The sequence below is a fragment of the Pollachius pollachius genome (assembly GCF_949987615.1).
Source record: "Pollachius pollachius genome assembly, chromosome: 12".
NCBI classification, from domain to species: Eukaryota; Metazoa; Chordata; class Actinopteri; order Gadiformes; family Gadidae; genus Pollachius; species Pollachius pollachius.
Genome location: NC_136945.1, coordinates 19,531,467 through 19,552,218, shown reverse-complemented (window position 1 = coordinate 19,552,218; position 20,752 = coordinate 19,531,467). Strand labels below are relative to the sequence as shown.

The 20,752-nt window shown below is 44.9% G+C and overlaps 3 protein-coding genes across 4 annotated transcripts in view; 2 read left to right on the top strand and 1 right to left on the bottom strand.

Annotated features, from left to right (window-relative positions):
- cenpp (centromere protein P) overlaps nt 1-20,752 on the bottom strand; it is a 41,711-nt gene that overhangs the window by 14,324 nt on the left and 6,635 nt on the right. The gene's annotated exons all lie outside the window — the stretch shown is intronic.
- aspn (asporin (LRR class 1)) lies at nt 1,743-7,906 on the top strand. Of its 2 annotated transcripts, none has more exons than XM_079748155.1 (8): nt 1,743-1,840; nt 4,136-4,414; nt 4,590-4,702; nt 4,809-5,022; nt 5,118-5,228; nt 5,499-5,592; nt 5,705-5,843; nt 6,009-7,906. In XM_079748155.1, the coding sequence occupies exons 2-8, from the start codon at nt 4,159-4,161 to the stop codon at nt 6,210-6,212; spliced, it is 1,131 nt and encodes a 376-aa protein (XP_079604281.1). In that variant the 5' UTR covers nt 1,743-1,840; nt 4,136-4,158; the 3' UTR covers nt 6,213-7,906. The 2 variants fall into 2 exon arrangements, with proteins under 2 accessions (XP_079604281.1, XP_079604282.1); XM_079748156.1 differs by lacking the exon at nt 1,743-1,840 and adding an exon at nt 2,391-2,460.
- On the top strand, nt 13,761-20,414 carry ogna (osteoglycin, paralog a). Its single transcript, XM_079748159.1, has 6 exons — nt 13,761-13,956; nt 15,594-15,675; nt 15,933-16,097; nt 17,025-17,227; nt 17,542-17,634; nt 18,954-20,414. Exons 1-6 carry the CDS (start codon nt 13,810-13,812, stop codon nt 19,122-19,124), a joined length of 861 nt encoding a protein of 286 aa, XP_079604285.1. The 5' UTR covers nt 13,761-13,809; the 3' UTR covers nt 19,125-20,414.

Below are 20,752 nucleotides of genomic sequence, written 5' to 3'. Positions count from 1 at the left end.
AAAGTGCAATGTATAGCGATGAAGGAACAGCGTGCTTACAGACAGCATGTTCAGATAGTGTTGAAAATAACTTGTTAGTATTGTAATGAAAGTTCCAAAAAGGTGTATTTTCTTTGCCTTCTTTGCCCACTTGCTAAATAAAGTAAATCACACAACTACCTCCACATCTGTCTTATGAAAGAAAAGGAACAACAACACTAACAAAGAAACACCCACACTCCAGGTCCCCTCAGACCCTGCCTGAATATGTTACAGAGAAGAGCTCATGTAGAAACATCTAACACATTTCCAACCGTCTGGAAAATATGAGTTCCCAACATCCAAGTCCAGAGCCGTGTGACTTCAGTTGTTTTTATATTCCAGTAGTTGTGAATTAACGTCCACTCGCCAGTTTCCATTCATTAGTTACAGCGCTGTTGGTCGTTCACTGTCCCTCCTGTATTGGGTTCTACAGGACATGGGGGTCCCGGTCTGATCTAGACACCCATCTGGGTAAGGGTTTGGTAAGTCTGGGATATGGCAAGGCAGTCTACTCCCCAGGTAACAATCATGTGGAGGTCCTATACTAAACATCTAGCATGATCTGGTGAAATAGTCAAAGTGTCTGGTTAGTAAGTCTACTCTACAAGTAACCATCATGTGGAGGTCCTGTTCTAAACATCTAGAATGATCTGGTTAAAAAAAAGACAAAGCGTCTGGTTAGTAAGTCCACTCTAGAAGTAACCATCATCTGGAGGTCCTGTTCTAAAATCTAGCTTGATCTGTTAAAAAAAGGCACCTCTACAAGTAACCAACCATCATCTGGAGGTCCTGTTCTAAACATCTAGATGGCTGTTATTTGTGGTTATCTCTCAGGGTTTGATCCTGTGAAGCACCTACAGAAGGTTCTTATGCATATGGATGTGTTCTGTGCAGCGGTGAAAGACTGATCCTATAGCCAGACCGATGATAGTTTGGAAAATATGAGAACCCCAAGACCTAAGCCCTATTGATACCACAGCCCAGACCCTCTACCATGTTGGTTTGCCTGCGAGCCAAGCCAGAGCACATTTATCAGCTTCCTGCTGTCCTCAGCAGAAAATATCAGCCATGGCTGGAAAAATTGAAGAGTGTCATGCAGCAACAAAGCCCAAACGGGGGGCAATGAACTAACATTTCCCTTCTTGGAAGGAATGGGAAACCCTCACCCTAAATACCAGGAGGTTATCTGACTCAACTTCAGCTCTGCTGCTACTAACCAATCTTCTGATACTAAACTCTACGATAAACCTGTGTATTGCCCCGTTGGATACAAACCCATCAACCCTTGGATAGGCTCTGTGTGGCACTTTGTATGGCAGCTAACGTTTTTAAATCAATGAAAAGTTTCTAACTAGGAAAAAAAAACAATGTAATAATATTACATTTTTTCAACAAAAAAACAAACTGGAAGGATGTAAATTCCACTGAGTGCTGACAGGACAGGCGTTCATTGAGGAAAGAAGCAGCTTTAAAGTCATTCAAGTTAAGCTATCATATTTAGGATGGCGACAGGCCATACAGTATGTTCTATATACAGACCTCTCCAGCTAACTACTCTGGCACCAGTTCAAAGCCGTTGATTAGAAGCACATGGTCGTCAACAATGCTCAGTGAAAAGCAGTGCAATGATCCCAGACGGCAGCATTTTATCCTGATGAGGTGGTCCCAGCAGAGGCAAGGGTCTGGTTTCAGGGAGGGGTGAGTGGACCAGAGTGAGATCTTCTGTGTGAACACCAGGACACAGCTGATGTTGAGAGGAGATGCCCATAGCCCCTCCAGAATACAGACCGTCAGATCCACAGACCCCCTGGTGATGCAGGTAGGACATGCTCTTGATAAATACCTTCCTTTACACTGTAGAAAGACTTTACTGCCTTGTGATACAGGTAGGATATGCTCTGGATATACACCTTCCTGTACACTGTAGAAAGACTTTACTGCCTTGTGACGCAGGTAGGATATTCTCTGGATATACACCTTACTGTGCACTGTAGAAAGACTTTAGTGCCTTGTGATACAGGTAGAATATGCTCTTGATGTTCCCGTGTGTCTTATTACTAGAAATACTTTAGCAACTGGTGATACCGGAAGGATATGCTCCTCAGGTGATCTTTCTTGCTTTCAAATTATTTTTTAGTTTTAAGGGTTATGCTGGACAAATAGATTTTACAAATGAACAAATAAAAACATAACTTTCAAGAGTTTATTAACTTAAGTGCAATCTCAATGTCCTTTATTTATGTAGAGTAATTTAGGATTATTTTGCCTTTTATTAGAACTATCTTCTAATAAGAAGAATTTCAGTGGTGAAAGCCTTGTTTCAAACTCCTAGCGGTCTCCTAGGAGCCCAGCACAGCTGAGTTACCAGAGGTGAGCAGCACTCAGGTTACACGGCTGGAGGAAGTGCACTCTGAGGGCTGCAGACAGACGAGCCCCCAGGTACACGCATAGTACTACAATAACAAACAGAAGTACTGGATAAACACAGAGTAGTACTCCAGACACAGAGATTAAAACGATTAGATGCACTAAGCGTAGACTCGGTAGAGGTATTGTAGTACTTTTGCACTGTTTCTGTTTGACTTATGCTTATATTAGTATTTATCATTTTGTATTATGCATATTTGAGTTAAGGTTTTTAATCTACTTGATGACTAATTGTTTCAGCTTGAATAGAGCTTGAATAGTATTCCATTGAGCTGTAGTATTGCTAGTTTTAGAGATTGTATTAACACATTGTAGAGTGATCTAAGATGTTAAGATACATGGTGAACAGGAACAGGGTTTAGATCGCTTCAATACATGGTGAACAGGGAGAGGGTTTAGATACAGGGTGAACAGGGAGAGGGTTTAGAGGGTTGAGCTACATGGTGAACAGGGAGAGGGTTTAGATACATGGTGAACAGGGAGATGGTTTAGATACAGGGTGAACAGGGAGAGGGTTTAGATAGTTTAGATACAGGGTGAACAGGGAGAGGGTTTAGATTCAGGGTGAACAGGGAGAGGGTTTAGATTCAGGGTGAACAGGGAGAGGGTTTAGATTCAGGGTGAACAGGGAGAGGGTTTAGAGCGTTGAGCTACATGGTGAACAGGGAGAGGGTTTAGATACAGGGTGAACAGGGAGAGGGTTTAGATACATGGTGAACAGGGAGAGGGTTTAGATACATGGTGAACAGGGAGAGGGTTTAGATACAGGGTGAACAGGGAGAGGGTTTAGATACATGGTGAACAGGGAGTGGGTTGAGCTACAGGGTGAACAGGGAGAGGGTTCAGCTACAGGGTGAACAGGTAGAGGGTTTAGATACAGAGTGAAGAGGGAGAGGGTTTAGATACAGGGTGAACGGGGAGAGGGTTCAGCTACAGGGTGAACAGGGAGAGGGTTTAGATACAGGGTGAAGAGGGAGAGGGTTTAGATACAGGGTGGACAGGGAGAGGGTTTAGAGGGTTTAGCTACAGGGTGAACAGGGAGAGGGTTTAGCTGCAGGCTGAACAGGGAAAGGGGCTAGCTGGTATGTGCTGTGGAGGGTACTGGACCACCACATAGCTGTGGGCTGACTGAGGAGCCGTCCAGAGTCACGCGACCACAGCGAGTTGTCCCGCATGGCAAGAATGAGGAACAGAAACATTAGTGTTGGCGGTAGAGAGGGGTTTCCACTGAATCATCCCACTCCTGGATGGAAACTCTGCTGGATGAATGTGGAGCTTCCTGTGAGGGTAGCAACACACCGCTAACAACCTGGTATAGTAATCTGGTTGACCATGACTAACAACCTGGTTTACTGTGTCAAACAACCTGGTTTACCATGTCAAACAACCTTGTATAGTAGCCTGGATTACTATGTCAAACCACCTGGTTTACCATGAATAAACAACCTGGTTCACCATGACTAACAACCTGGTTTACCATGCCCTGTTGTCTCTTTACTTCATGGTCCGGTCCTCTTTCTATTGGTTCAAAGTCATGACCTCATGGTCTGGTCCCTTTCTATTGGTTCAAGGTGATGACATCATGGTCTGGTCCCTTTCCATTGGTTCAAAGTGATGACATCATAGTTTGGTCCTTTAACTTTTTGGTACTGAACCCATCTTTAATCCTCTCCCTTCACCCTTACAGAGAAGTCTCCTATCAACTCCACCATGAAGCTGTTCTTGTTGCTATGCCTACTGGCTCTCGGAAATGCTAAACCCTACCAGCCAATCAATGTCCAGGAGTTCCTCAGAAACTATGACATGATGATGGCTGACGCCGGCGACGATGATAATGATATCGATGACGAGGATGAAGAGTCGAAGGAGGAGGAGGAGGAAGAGTCGGAAGAAGAGGAGGAGGAGGTTGATGACTGCCCAGCTGGGTGCCAGTGTTGGCCAAGGGTGGTGCAGTGCTCTGATCAGGGTGAGTTCACGCAACACATGAACCACTCTGTTTCAACATCTCTCAGAGAACATCGTTAGTATCTATGACTCGGCTCATTGCTCAGGAGACATGTAACATAATTATTGGTCTGTGAACTGATAATTTGTGTCTAAACGATGAATGAAATGCATTTAACGTAGAGTCATGCTTACAGGCCTGATCTCCATCCCTGGGAAGATCCCTGAGGACACCGTCATGATCGACCTCCAGAACAATGACATCACCGACGTCGGCGAGAACGCCTTCAAAGGCATCCACAAGCTCTATGTAAGGCCATGTCCTGTCTGACATCAGTATCGTACAGTGCCTGTTTGGAAGGGATATGAAATCATAACAGCTGTGTCGCAACTGTCCCGTCCACCGCCACCGCCAGGCCCTGTTCCTGATCAACAACAAGATCTCCAAGATCCACCCCAAAGCCTTCAAGAACATGGATCACCTGAAGCTGCTCTACCTGTCCTACAACCTGCTGACAGAGATCCCCGCCAACCTGCCCCGCAACATCCTGGAGCTACGTTTCCATGGGAACCGCATCAGCACTATCCAGAAGGAGGCCTTCAAAGGCCTGAGGAACCTGCACGTCCTCGGTAAGAGGCTGGACACCACACAGAGATACACCCCTACCACTGCATCACTGGAGCTACTGGCTCTGTGTTGACCACTGTGTGTGTTATGCCCACAGAGATGAGTGCTAACCCACTTGCTAACAGTGGGATCGCCCTTGGAGCGTTCGATGGCATGTCCAGCCTTTACATTGGGATGGCAGAGGCCAAACTCACCGCTGTGCCAAAAGGTACTCCTTCTGTTCAGACACACACACACACCCTACAAACAACACACACTCACACACACACACACACACCAGAGCAGTGCCTTGTCTACAGACAGACCCTGATGAGCAATTATTTTTATGCGTTTGAACCACACAAGTCACAAAAGTTAACATATGATTTAACGGTCAGTATAGGCGGAAACCTATTCTTTAAGTTAGTGAAAAGTGAATGAGATGGGATCTTAAATATACAGATTTGTTCAAGGCACAATGTGATGTGTGGTTCCCCAGACTTGCCCGCATCCATCACAGAACTGAGTCTGGACTACAATAAGATCTCCAAGGTGGAAGTAGAAGACTTCATCAGATACGGAGACCTGCAGAAGTGAGAAAACATCCCCATGCTATATCCCAAAACAATTTGCTGTTTTAAGTGAAAAAACATGTCCATTAAACTACTTTATGTCATCTTCTCTTTCTGGGGGACTCTCTTTCAGATTGGGCCTGAGTTTCAACCAGATCAAATCCGTGGAGAATGGCAGTCTGGCTCGCATCCCCAACATCCGGGAGATCTGCCTGGACAACAACAAGCTGAAGAAGGTCCCAGCAGAACTCGGCTCGCTGCGCAACCTCCAGGTCAGATCTTTACTGAAGATACCTCCATGCGGCTTATGCAGCTTCCAGTAATGGGGGATTCCTATTTGGTTCCTATCAGAGTTCTCTTTGCATAGCATGTTAACATAAATCTTTATAAACCAAGTAGAAATGACCATGACAGTACATGTCCCTGTGTGTTCTCAGGTGGTCTACCTCCATGCCAACAAAATCAGCAGTGTGGGCGTCAATGACTTCTGCCCCGTCAGCCTGGGCAGTAAGAAGAAGCAGTACACAGGCATCAGTCTGTTTGCTAACCCCTTTAAGTACTGGAACGTGCAGCCGGCCGCCTTCCGTTGTGTCAGCGGGGGCAGAGTAGTGCAGCTGGGCAACTTCAGGAGGAGGAAGTAGAGGCCAACCTGGTGAGCTCCACCTGGCCTGAACACCAGGGGTTCTTAAACCTTCTCATCTCGGTACCCAAAAAAGAGTGTAAAGTTTGGAAAGGATCACTCATTCTGGTGTCCTCAGTTTTTCGGGCCTTGTCAGACCCACCTCCAGATGGATCACCACCCATTTTGGGCCCAAAGTTTAAGAAACGCTGCTTTACAGGTACCTCGGCCCGACAGAAGACGAGGCTGGAGGATCAGATGGAGCCACGCTAACAAACATACACAGCACATTTAGTAGTTATAAAGGGTGTATGTTGAACTATTTAGAATAAAACGTACATAATGTAAATATATTAACCATAATGTCTATTATTAGGTTTAAAAAAAGTCTATGCATGTGTTCCGTCTTAGGCCATCCTCTTATTATGCCAGTTTCCTTCTGTCCTATCAGGACTTTTCCTGGACTGTAATCTGCATCTAATGCATATGTAATCTTATTGAAGGCATGTAACCACATGCGGAACTTCAACATTATGATCCAAACTGGCTGACCTGACAACAGCTACCATCAGAACCAGGACACAGAATCATATCCCTTACGTTCAGGTCATCTCCTGCACCAACCTTAGAGTGGGTGGAGATAGGCTTGGATTGGCTGGAGATAGGCATAGAGTGGGTGGAGCAATACCAGGATTAGGGTTGGCAATAGTTGTGTGGGTAGGAGCTGGCCATGGAGTGGTTGGAGCTAGGCCATGACTCATAGGCTTGTCACATAAACCCATAGAGCTGCTCAAACTGACCAATAAGACCAGTGGCTTCATATCAACAATGTCCAGATTTGAGAAACACTTCAAACTAGCAAACATTCATCTTCAAACCTGCATTTTAGTGGCATTGTGTCATGGCTCTATTTAGAGGCTTTCCATCATATCAATGTGTAAAGAGCAACAGGTCAAGCAGGTCTGACTGTACCTCCAAATTGTTTTTGGGGATCTTTGTAAATACATGTTTCAATTGGAGAGCTCTGTGGGCCATGTTCTGTGATACCAAAGAACACTCAGATTTCTCCAAATGTTACATTATTAAACTAATAATAAGCTTATTCAACGCCGAGATCACAGTGGAAATTCGTAATAACTATTTTGCCTGGAAAGCATCCAGCCGAGCTTAATTACTTTGTATCCATGTTCTAAAGAATGAGACGTTCATTAACTTTGGACTGGCGAACTGTTGGTTTGTGACTTTGAAGGAGAATAATAAAAATCTGGAGACACGTTGTTAGTCTAGGGCAGAGATTAGACAAGTTTACCGTAGAAAGGTGGGGAAGAGGAACATGCATAGTCTCATGTTAGGTTCAACTTCAACTCTTATTCTCGGATTCACAGATCACAGTCAGACTGAGCAATGGTACGAGATAATACTAGATCATTCTAGATTATACTAGATAATCAGTATGAAACGTTTTCAGCTCAACACAGCAAGGCATTTCAGGACATATTTATCATTCTAATTTCTTAAAGTTCATTTGTCATATGGGCATTAGAGATCAAGTACTTAATGGCCATGAAATGCTTGAATTTTAGCTTGATCAACTATACTCTTTTTTCATGCCAGACCATCTCCATTCAGGATTCTGTTCCAAGGATGAAGAAAGAGCTGTAGCTTCTTTAGGTGTTGTGATATATAAGGTCTGCTTATTTGGTGATACTATCCTCACAAATGGTGCTAGCGTATTTATTATGTTGCTCAATAAACACTTGTTGTTATTTGCTGTATTTTCTTTATAAAGGATGAGTCTGGGGCTGGCAAAATAGCAGTATTAACTATTAAGACTAAAATGGTTAGCTCTACCAGTAGATAGCAAATAGTTTAATGTTAGCCGCTCTACAAGTATCTTAAGCTAGGGGCTAAAGGTTAGCAGCTCTGCCAGTAGATGGAGCTATGTGCTAAAGTTTAGCAGCTCTCCCAATAGATTAAGATAGGTGCTAAAGGTTAGCAGCTCTACCATAAGATGGAGCTAGGTGCTAAAGGATAGCAGCTCTGCCAGTAGATGGAGCTATGCACTTAAGGTTAGCAGCTCTACCAGTATAAGGAGCTAGATGCTGACGGTTAGCAGCTCAAACAGTAGACAGAGATATTTGTTTACGGTTTGCAGCTCTACCAGTAGATGGAGATAGGTGCTTAACAGGGAGCGTATCTTGTTCCCTGGGTCCTATGTTCCCCGGGTCCTATGTTCCCCGCTTTGTATGTGACCGGGGAACATAGGGGAACATACCCTGTGAGCAAATCTTTTTTTCGTAGGATGGTAGGGGCAAGTACCACCTTTTTCGCCTCTGATTCGCCTCTGATTGGTTAGAATGTCTCTCCTCCGATTGGTTATGGTTAGGGTTAGGTTTAGGGTTAACCCTCACCCTAACCATAACCCTAAACCTGATCCTAACCCTTTGCACCCGGGGAACATAGGACCTGGGGAACATAGGGATGACCCTGCTTAACATTAGCTCTACCAGTAGATGGAGCTATGCACTAAAGGTTCGCAGCTCTAGCAGTAGTCAGAGCTAGGTGCTAAAGGTTAGCATCTATGGCAGTAAATGGAGCTAGGTGTTAACAGTTAGCATCTCTACCAGTAGATGGCGCTAGGTGTTAACAGTTAGCAGCTCTACCAGTATATGGAGCTAGGTGATAACAGTTAGCTGCTCTACCAGTAGATGGAGCTAGGTGCTAAAGGTTAGCAGCTCTAACAGCAGATGGAGCTAGGTGTTAACAGTATATGGACCAAGGGCTAAATGTTAGCAGCTCTAGCAGTAGATGGAGCTAGATGCTAAAGGTAAGCAGCTAGCATTGCTGTTATAATATAACATGGATGAGGAGCAGGGGGGCTTTGTACTGCTCCCCCCTCCCCTCTGTTTTCTCTCAGAACACATGGAACACATCTACTGGTTGGCTAGAATCTCTCAGCCACGTCTCTTTCCTACTTACAGGCACACGCACACACACAGCAGAGACTAGACCCCTAGAGTCCAGACCCCCTAGACACCCTCTAGAGACCGGAGCCCTTAGAGACAGCATCGCCTGGAAACAGACCACCTAGAGAGAGACCCCTCGTGATCAGACCCTCACAGAGACCTACTGAGGACCCCCCCAGAGACCAGAACATCTGGAGACCCTCTAGAGTCCAGGACCCCCTAGGGACCAGGGCGTAGAGTCCGGGCAGGAAGGGGACCCAGAGAAAACAAACATCCACCTGGATAATATGTTGTTTCAGGGGTCTCATTGTTACATAAGCCTGTGTTTTGTTCCCGTCTGCTCTTTGAGAAACTTCACTTCTGCTTTGGACTCTGATTAATGAGAGATGGGGGAGTTTTTTCCCGAGGAAAACTTGGATCAGGCGCTGAAAGCTGCGGATTCCAGGGAGAATCACAACATGTGGAAAAGCAGCAAGAAAGGCTTAGGCTGCCACACTATGTATCAGAGCTGAGAGAGAGAGGGATGCAGAGGGAGAGAGAGAAAGAGAGAGGGAGAGAGAGAGCGAGAGAGGGAGAATGTGTAAGTATGTGGATGGTTGTGGAGGTACAGAGGGAAAATTCCAGACCACAGTCCTATTAAACACCTAATGAGTTTACCATGGGAGCTTCCTAGAACCCGTCCGTCTGTACAGACATTGAGATGCAGGAGACAGTAACCCAGACCGGGACAGACCTACAGTAAGACAATACAGGACAGACCTACAGTAACCTAGGCCTACAGTAACCGAGAACAGAAAAGACCTACAGTAACAGAGCAGAGACAATAATAAGAGTGGGTGAACAGAAAACAAAGTAAAAGAGACAGTAACAGAGTAGGTGAGACCTACAGTAACAGAGAAGGAGGGACAGGAGCAGAGGAGAGACAGGATTGGAGAGACCATAACAGAGATGGGGAGATAGTATAAGAGTAGGAGCGACAGTAACAGAGAAAGAGAGAAATAAACAGAATAGGAATGAAAGCAACGGGGTAGGAGAAACAGCTACACACGAGCAGCTCAATGCGGAAAGCTGTCGTCCACAAATAAAAAAACCTATAGGCAGGAGACAACAGTCTCCAACGCTGTACTTTTGGGCCAAGGCAGAAGTATTTGGCAACAAAGGAGTTGCTCACTAATGTGCTCCTTATGGTTCCAAATGTCAACATCACAGCACTCAAGTCGCTACATGTGGTAGCACTGTTAGCATACAACAGATTAGACAGTCTTTTATGTACCAGACGACAGCCATAGTACACTATAGATATGATTGATGACCTGAGGCGCGGACAGCTCTATAGAGGACCTGTGAAAGCACGGTGTGTTCGCGGCGTGGCAGTGTTGACTTGAACTGGGCTCAGAGAAACAACAGGAGGCGGCTGGCATGGCCCCATTGTCAGATAGCCAGCACAGTACAGCAGCATAAAAACATCCAGACACATACTTTGGGTTTTCTCTTATCGTCCTTTTTTGTATTTGTATGGACCGTATATAATTGTATTATTCATTATTAAATAATAGTTCTGGTGGAAGTGAACAGAGCAGTTTCTGCTACCAGAGGTTCCTGCTTCTCCTGCTTCTCACACTCCTCCTCCTCTCCTGCCTCCTCCTCTCCTGCCTCCTCCTCTCCTCTGGGACTGAATTCCTCCTCTCACAGCTCCATGTGGAAAAACAATCACTTCACTCAACCCTGAGGACAGTACTATAACAAAGAGACCTACTGAGGTACACTATCACACAGAGACCTAGTACTGAGGTACTGAGGTACACCATCAGTACTAGAGACCTACTGAGGTACACTATCACACAGAGACCTAGTACTGAGGTACTGAGGTACACCATCAGTACTAGAGACCTACTGAGGTACACTATCACACAGAGACCTAGTACTGAGGTACTGAGGTACACCATCAGTACTAGAGACCTACTGAGGTACACTATCACACAGAGACCTAGTACTGAGGTACACTATCACAGAGACCTACTGAGGTACACCATCAGACCTACTGAGGTACACCATCAGACCTACTGGGGTACACCATCAGACCTACTGGGGTACACCATCACAGAGACCTACTGGGGTACACAATCAGACCTACTGGGGTACACCATCACAGAGACCTACTGGGGTACACCATCAGACCTACTGGGGTACACCATCAGACCTACTGGGGTACACCATCACAGAGACCTACTGGGGTACACCATCACAGAGACCTACTGGGGTACACCATCAGACCTACTGGGGTACACCATCACAGAGACCTACTGAGGTACACCATCAGACCTACTGGGGTACACCATCACAGAGACCTACTGGGGTACACCATCAGACTGGAAGATATTTGCAAGAGGCGGACATATAACCATCCAACATGACCCATATTGTTTACTAATGTAATAGATTAACGGCACAAAATGAGGACATTCTCTTATTACGTGATTTCACATCACCTTTCTGTTATTACAAATATTAGGATAGTAATGTCTTTGTTATATTGTTTACAAAACTTTCCTCTACCACCACATGGTTTAAAGTCGCCTCTTGAAAGATTAAAGAACTAAATAGAACTGTTAAATACAAAAGACTGTCAAGGTTAGGGTATGCAATTATTTTAGAAAAAATTATTGGCAAGAATCAATCAATAAATCAAATGCTCTGCCAAACTAAATAAAATAAATGATTTATTTTGGGTAGATACCTAAAAAAACTATTTTTTTTCCAAAATGCCAAGCCTAGCTTTAAGGAATGGTCCAGAAGTCCAGCATATGCCTACATTATTTATAGCTGCTTGAAGGTGTCCAAACGGGAAGAACACAGAACACTGGCAGCCTTGTGTTGCGCTTCAGAAGCTGGATGAGTCACTTACTTCGCACCTGCTGTCAGTTAACTGAGCCTGGCTCCCAGGGGCCCTCATCACCAGAGTAGTAGTATGTTTTACTGGCTCCCAGGGGCCCTCATCACCAGAGTAGTAGTATGTTTTACTGGCTCCCAGGGGCCCTCATCACCAGAGTAGTAGTATGTTTTACTGGCTCCCAGGGGCCCTCATCACCAGAGTAGTAGTATGTTTTACTGGCTCCCAGGGGCCCTCATCATCAAGGTAGTAGTATGTTTTACTGGCTCTCAGGGGCCCTCATCACCAGAGCACTAGTATGTTTTACTGAGCCTGGCTCCCAGGGGCCCTCATCACCAGAGTACTAGTATGTTTTACTGAGCCTGGCTCCCAGGGGCCCTCATCACCAGAGCACGAGTATGTTTTATTGGCTCCCAGGGGCCCTCATGAACAGAGTACTAGTATGTTTTACTGGCTCCCAGGGGCCCTCATGACCAGAGTACTAGTATGTTTTACTGGCTCCCAGGGGCCCTCATGACCCGAGCATAAGTATGCCAGAGTACTAGTCTATTTTACTGAGCCTGGCTCCCAGGGGCTCTCATGGCCAGAGTTCTAGTATGTTTCTGCTGAGCCTGTCTACCAGGGTCCCCTTATGACCATGAGCTCATGTGTTTATTGAGTTTTCTCCTCTGTGAGGTCGCAGCCAGCTCTTTCTGAGAGACTGAAGTGGAAGAGATAATTGCGAGTGGTCAGCTTGTGGGTGGGTGTCTGCTGTAATCCAGTCTGAACCGCCCGTCAGAGCCCATGGAACGCCATCCTGACAGTCAAACAGACCCTGGCACAGATCATTAGCCACAGTAAAAACATTCTCCAGGCTCTGGCCCTCTTCCCAGGGAAGGAAAAGTTTGAAGGTGTTCATAATTGTTACCACACCTGTAAGGCCTCAGGCATAATGCCCCAGTCATGAGGCCCAGTCTGGCTTAGGCTACATGGGATGAATACTGTTGTGGACCCCCTCTGATCTTCTGGTAGACACTGATCTTCTGGTAGGTCCCTCACATGGTTCCTATCTCATGTGTTTTGCTGCTACATTTACACAGATGTTCATGAGGAGGTCCTGAAAGTAGATATTTTATTCAACCATGGCTGCCGACAATAAAGATTACCTTATATGATCCTCCAATGGAGGTCTGCCGCGAGAGCCTTTATGTTTTGAAGGTAGTTTGGGGATTAAGAACTTCAAATTGTCTTCCTCTCAAACTAGACAATAGGGAAAAGTCCTGCCTAGTTTTATGTATGTCAGTTTGGGTTTGGGCTGTATGGTTGTACAGTATGGTGGGGCAGCAGGGAGTGAAGGGTTAAATGTCTTTGCTGTATGGTTGGGGCTGCAGGTGGTGAAGGGTTAACAGTCTGTGCTGTATGGTTGGGGTGCAGGGAGTGAAGGGTTAACAGTCTGTGCTGTATGGATGGGGTGCAGGGAGTGAAGGGTTAACAGTCTGTGCTGTATGGTTGGGGTGCAGGGAGTGAAGGGTACACAGTCTGTGCTGTATGGTAGGGGTGCAGGGAGTGAAGGGTTAACAGTCTGTGCTGTATGGTTGGGGTGCAGGGAGGGAAGGGTTAACTGTGATGCTGTATGTTAGGGGTTCAGGGAGGGAAGGGTTAACTGTGATGCTGGTGGTGCAGTCTTTAAAACCCTACTTTGACACATCCCCCTTTCCACACAGGCTGAGCAGCGAGAGACCTTAGCAGACAGGCAGAGAACCGCAAGTGGAGGTCTCATCAGGATGACAACAGTCGTATTCTTGTGTTTGCTGGTACCATGGCTGGCCACAGTGTCTGGGAACTCTTTGGACCAAAAGACCCAACTGATACTCGGACGTGTTCCAGCAAGGCACAGAGCTGGGGACTACTTAGAGTCAAGGAAGACCAAGGTAAACAATAACCATTAAGGTAAACACTAACCCTTAACACTAACCATTAAGGTAAACATTAACCCTTACCATTAAGGTAACACTAAACCTCAACACTAATCATTAAGGTAAACACTAACCCCTCAATACTAACCATTAAGGTAAACACTAACCCCTCAACACTAACCTTTAAGGTAAACACTAACCCCTCAACACTAATCATTAAGGTAAACAGTAACCACTCAACACTAATCATTAAGGTAAACAGTAAGCCCGCAACACTAAACATTAAGGTAAACACTAACCCCTCAACACTAAACATTAAGGTAAACAGTAACTCCTCAACACTAAACATTAAGGTAAACACTAACCCCTCAACACTAACCTTTAAGGTAAACATTAACCCCTCAACACTAATCATTAAGGTAAACAGTAACCCCTCAACACTAAACATTAAGGTAAACACTAACCCCTCAACACTAAACATTAAGGTAAACACTAACTTTTAAGGTAAACACTAACCGCTCAACACTAACTTTTAAGGTAAACACTAACCCCTCAACACTAACATTTAAGGTAAACACTAACCCCTCAACACTAACCTTTAAGGTAAACACTAACCCCTCAATACCAACCCAACAACACTAAATGTTAAGGTAAACAGTAACCCTTTCACACTAACCATTAAGGTGAACATTAACCCCAGAATTCCAACCCCTTCACACTTACCACTTAGGTTACATCTAACCCCTTGACACTAACCCAATACCAACCCAGTAACCCTCAGCAGCTAACACTAACACATGCAAGTCCACGAGAACCATGGTAAACACTAACCCATAGAAGCTTTGTCTATGCATACATGTTGTATTTTAAATATTGTAAGTATCATTGTATATTGCTGGTGTCCAGCATACAGCCACATGTGATGACCCCTACTGTAATTAAGAGGGATCCTATGGCAACCGGAGACTATACAAGATTGTAGAGAAATTCTGGACATTGAGCATTGTAGTGTAGCTGATCTCCATCTCATTAAAGGTCAACATCTGTATTTATGCATCTAGTCCTCCGTGATTCACATATACATCTGAAGTGGCAACACTCCCAGACCAAACGTTATAGTAGAGAGACTACACTAGCATACACTAGTTATAGTGACACTAGCAGTTGGACCTTACTACTTAGTTACAACTGTTGCAACTATTGGCTCTAGTTAGGAATAACGTATTCAACCAGGACTGAGAGGTTAGGGTCTGTTGGTTTGGTTACTGCTTAACAAGTCAGGTGATCTCAGGCCGTATTAACCATCAGCCCAGGAGGGTAAAGGTCACCTGAGATAGGGGTCAGGGGTCATCTCTGGAGCCAAGGACCAACGCTGCCAGAAATCCAATCTCATGTTTCCAGAAACTGCAATGTTTACACTCTGACAATTCACGCCTGGTTAAGTACCTGGTTTGGTCCACACTCTACCACTCATCTGAGATCTGTCAAACTAATCACCAACCTCTGCAGCACCAGACATACACCACAACCTACCGAGTGTGCCATGTCTCCTCATTGCGCATGGATCTTCGCAGACATGCTGCAGGTCAAACTGTTAATCTAGCTTTAGGTGAACCGATAGTTGTATCCCCCCCATTGTGGTTTCCTTTTAGAGGGAAGTGCCTGCACACCGGGAGTATGGGGTGCTCGGTGATGAACCAGAGGATGGACCGAACGCAGGGGGAGACGCCACTGGTAAGACCTGCTACCTCTTCATCAGCGTAAGCATCCTCATCCCCTCCCCTCGATCTGCCCTCTCCTAATGGCCTATTCATTTGATTTTATGTTCAAGTTTACTTACAGCGTCCTGTTCCAATGTAGGGAGTTCCTATTTCCACCCAGCACTTGAGAAGTGCATTAAAGTCTGCAGCTCTATGTCTGGATTAGGCGAAGCCTCTCCAGTGACTGAGGAGGCTATTCAACCTTCTTATTTGTTTCTTGTGGTGTTCCAGATCTCCCTACCTGCCTGCTGTGTGTGTGTCTGACCGGCTCGGTGTACTGTGAAGAGGTGAGTCCGGACATGACCTCCGTACCCGCCTTGCCCAAGGAGACCGTCTACCTGTACGCCCGCTACAACAGGATCAAGAGGATCAGGTCAAAGGACTTTTCTGATATCTGTAAGTTGGGTCGGCTTCATGACCATCACTGTTCTGCAATGTTGGCTCTACAATGACCCATGGGTTACAGGAACAGAAGCCTGGTGATATATAGATGGTATAAACATTATCAGGTTTCCTCAAGGTCCAACAAGGCAAAATCAGACCACCAAAGAGTATAATGGAGAAAGTATACCGGAGTATAATGGAGAAAATATCCCAGAATGAATGGACTTTGGTTGCACTGCGGTCTTTTGACCAGTGGATGGCGGTACGTCGTAGACCTTCAAGACGCTAACCAAAGTGAGCAAACATTCAGTACCTCAGTTACTAGGAATACTTCTTCAGCTCGCTAGCTCCGAAAAAAAAGACTGGAGTTGATCTATTTTTCTATTGCACCCAAGCAAAAAAAAAAAACTTGCAAGAATGTGCTTCTTGTATTCTCTAATGATGCTGATGAGCAAGACCTACACTACTGTCTGACTTTGTGTGTATATCAGGCTACATAACACCATTTTGGCAATTTTGATGAGAGGACACCCTACATGTTTATTTCTAAGTAACACTGTTACATGCAAGAATGCTTGTTTGCTGCCTTCAATTTCTTTGTCTTTCAATAGGCAAATAAAAGTTCACGCTTTAATTCCTATCGTCCAAAGTATTAAATAAGTTGCATCACCAAAGTTCCACGGTACAGCCTTATGTCTATCCAATGTAACAAGTACAAATAGGTCAAATATGCCATATTATCAATGTTAAAAATCGGCAAATAGAAAGAAAATCTGTTCAAACATAATGGCTGAGAAAGGCTACAGTGAAAGAGGATCATCTAAAAACCTGTACTTTGGTAGTTCCATATAGTAATAATGTTGTGCCGAGTCCATTACATGATGTATACATGTTGAGAGCTTTCTAAGAGTACAATGGTGTGGTTCTCTGGTCCTCCAGTGACTCTTAAGAGGATCGACCTGACGGGGAACCTGATTTCTGAGGTGGAGGACGGGGCGTTCTCCAAGCTGCCTGTGCTGGAGGAACTGAACCTGTCGGAGAACCGCCTGGTCAAGCTGCCCATGCTGCCGGCTAAACTCACCGTCTTCAATGCCAACTACAACCTCCTCAAGACCAGGGGTGTCAAGGCTACTGCCTTCAAGGTACACAACATCTCCAAACATTTACACGCTTTGTGCAGCCGGTGGAATCATCCACTTAACAACCTCAACCTCTTCCACAAAGCCTTCTATATTTTTAACCCTTCATGAAAACTGTGAAACAAACGTGTACACCCTTCAACACTTTCACAAACAAGCAAAACCGTTCCAACTCAGAGATGGAGGTCATGAGCCTCCCCACAAAGCCAGGTTGTGCTAACTTAAGACTTTAGAGTTCATCTATTGGGAATGTTGAAAGTAATAGTGATTATAAACATTATAACATGGTACACCCTTCCACACTTTTTATCCCCCAGAAACTGACCAGGCTGGTGAACCTGTTTTTGGCCGACAACCAGCTGGAAGCAGTTCCACAGATCCCAGAGAGTGTCCGCACTGTTCATCTACAGGTCTGTTTGTTTTCCCAGTACCCTGACATCTACCCTAACCTCTACCTCATTAGAACAGTCACCTTAACCTCGTTAGAACAGTCAACTTACCTGACATCAACCTCTTTAGAGCAGTGACAACCTCATGAGAACAGGGACCTCTACCTCATGAGAACAGGGACCTCTACCTCATGAGAAGAGTGGCCTCTACCTCATGAGAACAGGGACCTCTACCTCATGAGAACAGGGACCTCTACCTCATGAGAACAGGGACCTCTACCTCATGATAAGAGTGGCCTCTACCTCATGAGAACAGGGACCTCTACCTCATGAGAAGAGTGGCCTCTACCTCATGAGAACAGGGACCTCTTCCTCATGAGAAAAGTGGCCTCTACCTCATGAGAACAGGGACCTCTACCTCATGAGAACAGGGACCTCTACCTCATGATAAGAGTGGCCTCTACCTCATGATAACAGTGGCCTCTACCTCATGAGAACAGGGACCTCTTCCTCATGAGAAGAGTGGCCTCTACCTCATGAGAATAGGGACCTCTACCTCATGAGAAGAGTGGCCTCTACCTCATGAGAACAGGGACCTCATTCTCATGAGAAGAGTGGCCTCTACCTCATGAGAATAGGGATCTCTACCTCATGAGAAGAGTGGCCTCTACCTCATGAGAAGAGTGGCCTCTACCTCATGAGAATAGGGACCTCTACCTCATGAGAAGAGTGGCCTCTACCTCATGAGAACAGGGACCTCATTCTCATGAGAAGAGTGGCCTCTACCTCATGAGAACAGGGACCTCTTCCTCATGAGAACAGGGACCTCTACCTCATGATAAGAGTGGTCTCTACCTCATGATAAGAGTGGCCTCTACCTCATGAGAACAGGGACCTCTACCTCATGAGAACAGGGACCTCTACCTCATGATAAGAGTGGCCTCTACCTCATGATAAGAGTGGCCTCTACCTCATGAGAACAGGGACCTCTTCCTCATGAGAACAGGGACCTCTACCTCATGATAAGAGTGGCCTCTACCTCATGAGAACAGGGAGCTCTACCTCATGAAAACAGTAGCATCTACCTCATGAGAACAACCTCTACCTCAACATCAACCTCAATAACATATACCTCATTAGAACAGTGATACTAACCTTGTAAGACCAGTGTTCTCTAACTTGTTGGAACACAACCTCTACCTCGTTAAAAAAGTGACATCCACATGGTTAAAACACAACATCTACCTCATTATTAACCCATACCCTGATTGAACACAAAATATGTGCCTCTAATCAAAGCTTGTACTTCTATAATATTTACTGTTCTTATGCCATTTCAGAACAACAATATCACAGAGATCAGCATAGACACCTTCTGCAAGGGAAACAACACCTACTACCTCCGGCCCAGCCTTAACGAGGTGCGTCTGGATGGAAACCCTGTGGTGCTGTCTAAGTACCCCGACAGCTTCATCTGCCTCAGGTCCTTGCCTTTAGGGCGCTATTACTGAGCACCATCAGTTTTCAGTTGTGTGTTCCTGGTGCAGGCTGCTGAGCTTACTGGGGCATACTGGAAACTAGCTGTGTGAAGTTTCTTTACTGGGCACTGGTTACATGGTCTCAAATACCTTCAGCAATTCATCCAAGAAATCAGTTGTTCTCTCCATGCAGAGCTAGTCGCTAGTCACAATTTAAAATAAGTAGTGTCCATCTAGCCGCACTTCTTGTTTTCCAAGTACAGTTAGCTAACAAGCTGAGAAGCTAGCTTAGACATAGCTGCACCATTTTGTCCATGCTGGTCACAGGCCAGCATGAGATAAACATCTCAGCGATGCCAATGCAGGAATGTTTTTGCTTCTGTGGGGCATGTAGTAAAGAAAGTATCTCATCTAACATTGTGTTACTGTCAAGTCATTCTATGTGGTCGTTTATGGCATATAGTCGCACCTTTGATAGGCCTTTAAATCCTCTCATTTATAAAATATATAGTTGATAATAGTAGATGAGGGACCCTTGTAAGGTGATGAGTTCTGGGGTTGCGGCTGCTGGTGCACCTCCTCCAGGGTCAACACCATCATGTTTACTATTGTGTCTTAACACTCACGTTATTACTCTGAAGTCCTAAGGAAGTTCCTCGGCACCATCTGAGCCATAAGCACCATGAGCAGAGCCTACGAGGAGCTAACCCTGAGGGGAGGAAGACTACCCTAACCCTAGAACAATACCCTACTCTATAAAAGGAGGTAGAATAGCCTAACTGTAGTGACAGTACATCAGGTAGAATACCCTAACCCTACAGTAGGTACAAAACCCTAACCCGACAGCAGGTACAATACCATAATCCTATAGCGGGTACAATATCCTAACCCTACTGACAGTACAGCACAGCAGGTAGAATACCCTTCCTGTAGTGAAAGTAAAGCAGGTGCAATACCCCAACCCTTGTGACAGTTAAGCAGGTAGAATAACCTTACCCTACAGAAGGTAGAATACCCCAAACCTAGAACAAGTACAATACCTTAACCCTAGTGACAGTACAGCAGGTAGAATACCCATCCTGTAGTGAATGTAAAGCAGGTACAATACCCTAACCCTGGTGACAGTGTTACAGGAGGTAGAATACATCATGGTGCTATGGTAATGTGAACGTTGCTCAACTCATATCTCCTTAAGTGTCCTTGTTCAGGATAACATAATATTAAAACGTTATATATATATAAACATAGCTATACTGAAACACACACACACACACACATAACAATACTGAAAACCTGGGAGCCATTATCTATGTGAATAAGACAATGATGTACAGTCAAATGTTTTTTAAGATATTCAATAAAGTTACCCTTTTAAAATGAAATTAAGCTTGTTGTTGAGTGTTTCTGAGACATAAATCTGTTAAATCTATAGATAAAGGTAAAAGAAAAAAATGTGTTGTTTGTAATTTAAGCGTACAGAAGACTTGTTTCTGAAGTCAAGATGAAATGACTTCTTTATCTTTTAAAAAATCCAGATTTTATTTCGGGTTGCAATATGATACTGGACCTGTTTGCAAGACCACAAAAATCAACAAAAACTTCTGCCCACAGCAAAACATGCCACCCTCAACAAGAACCAGAGAATGCAAGTCAAACAAATA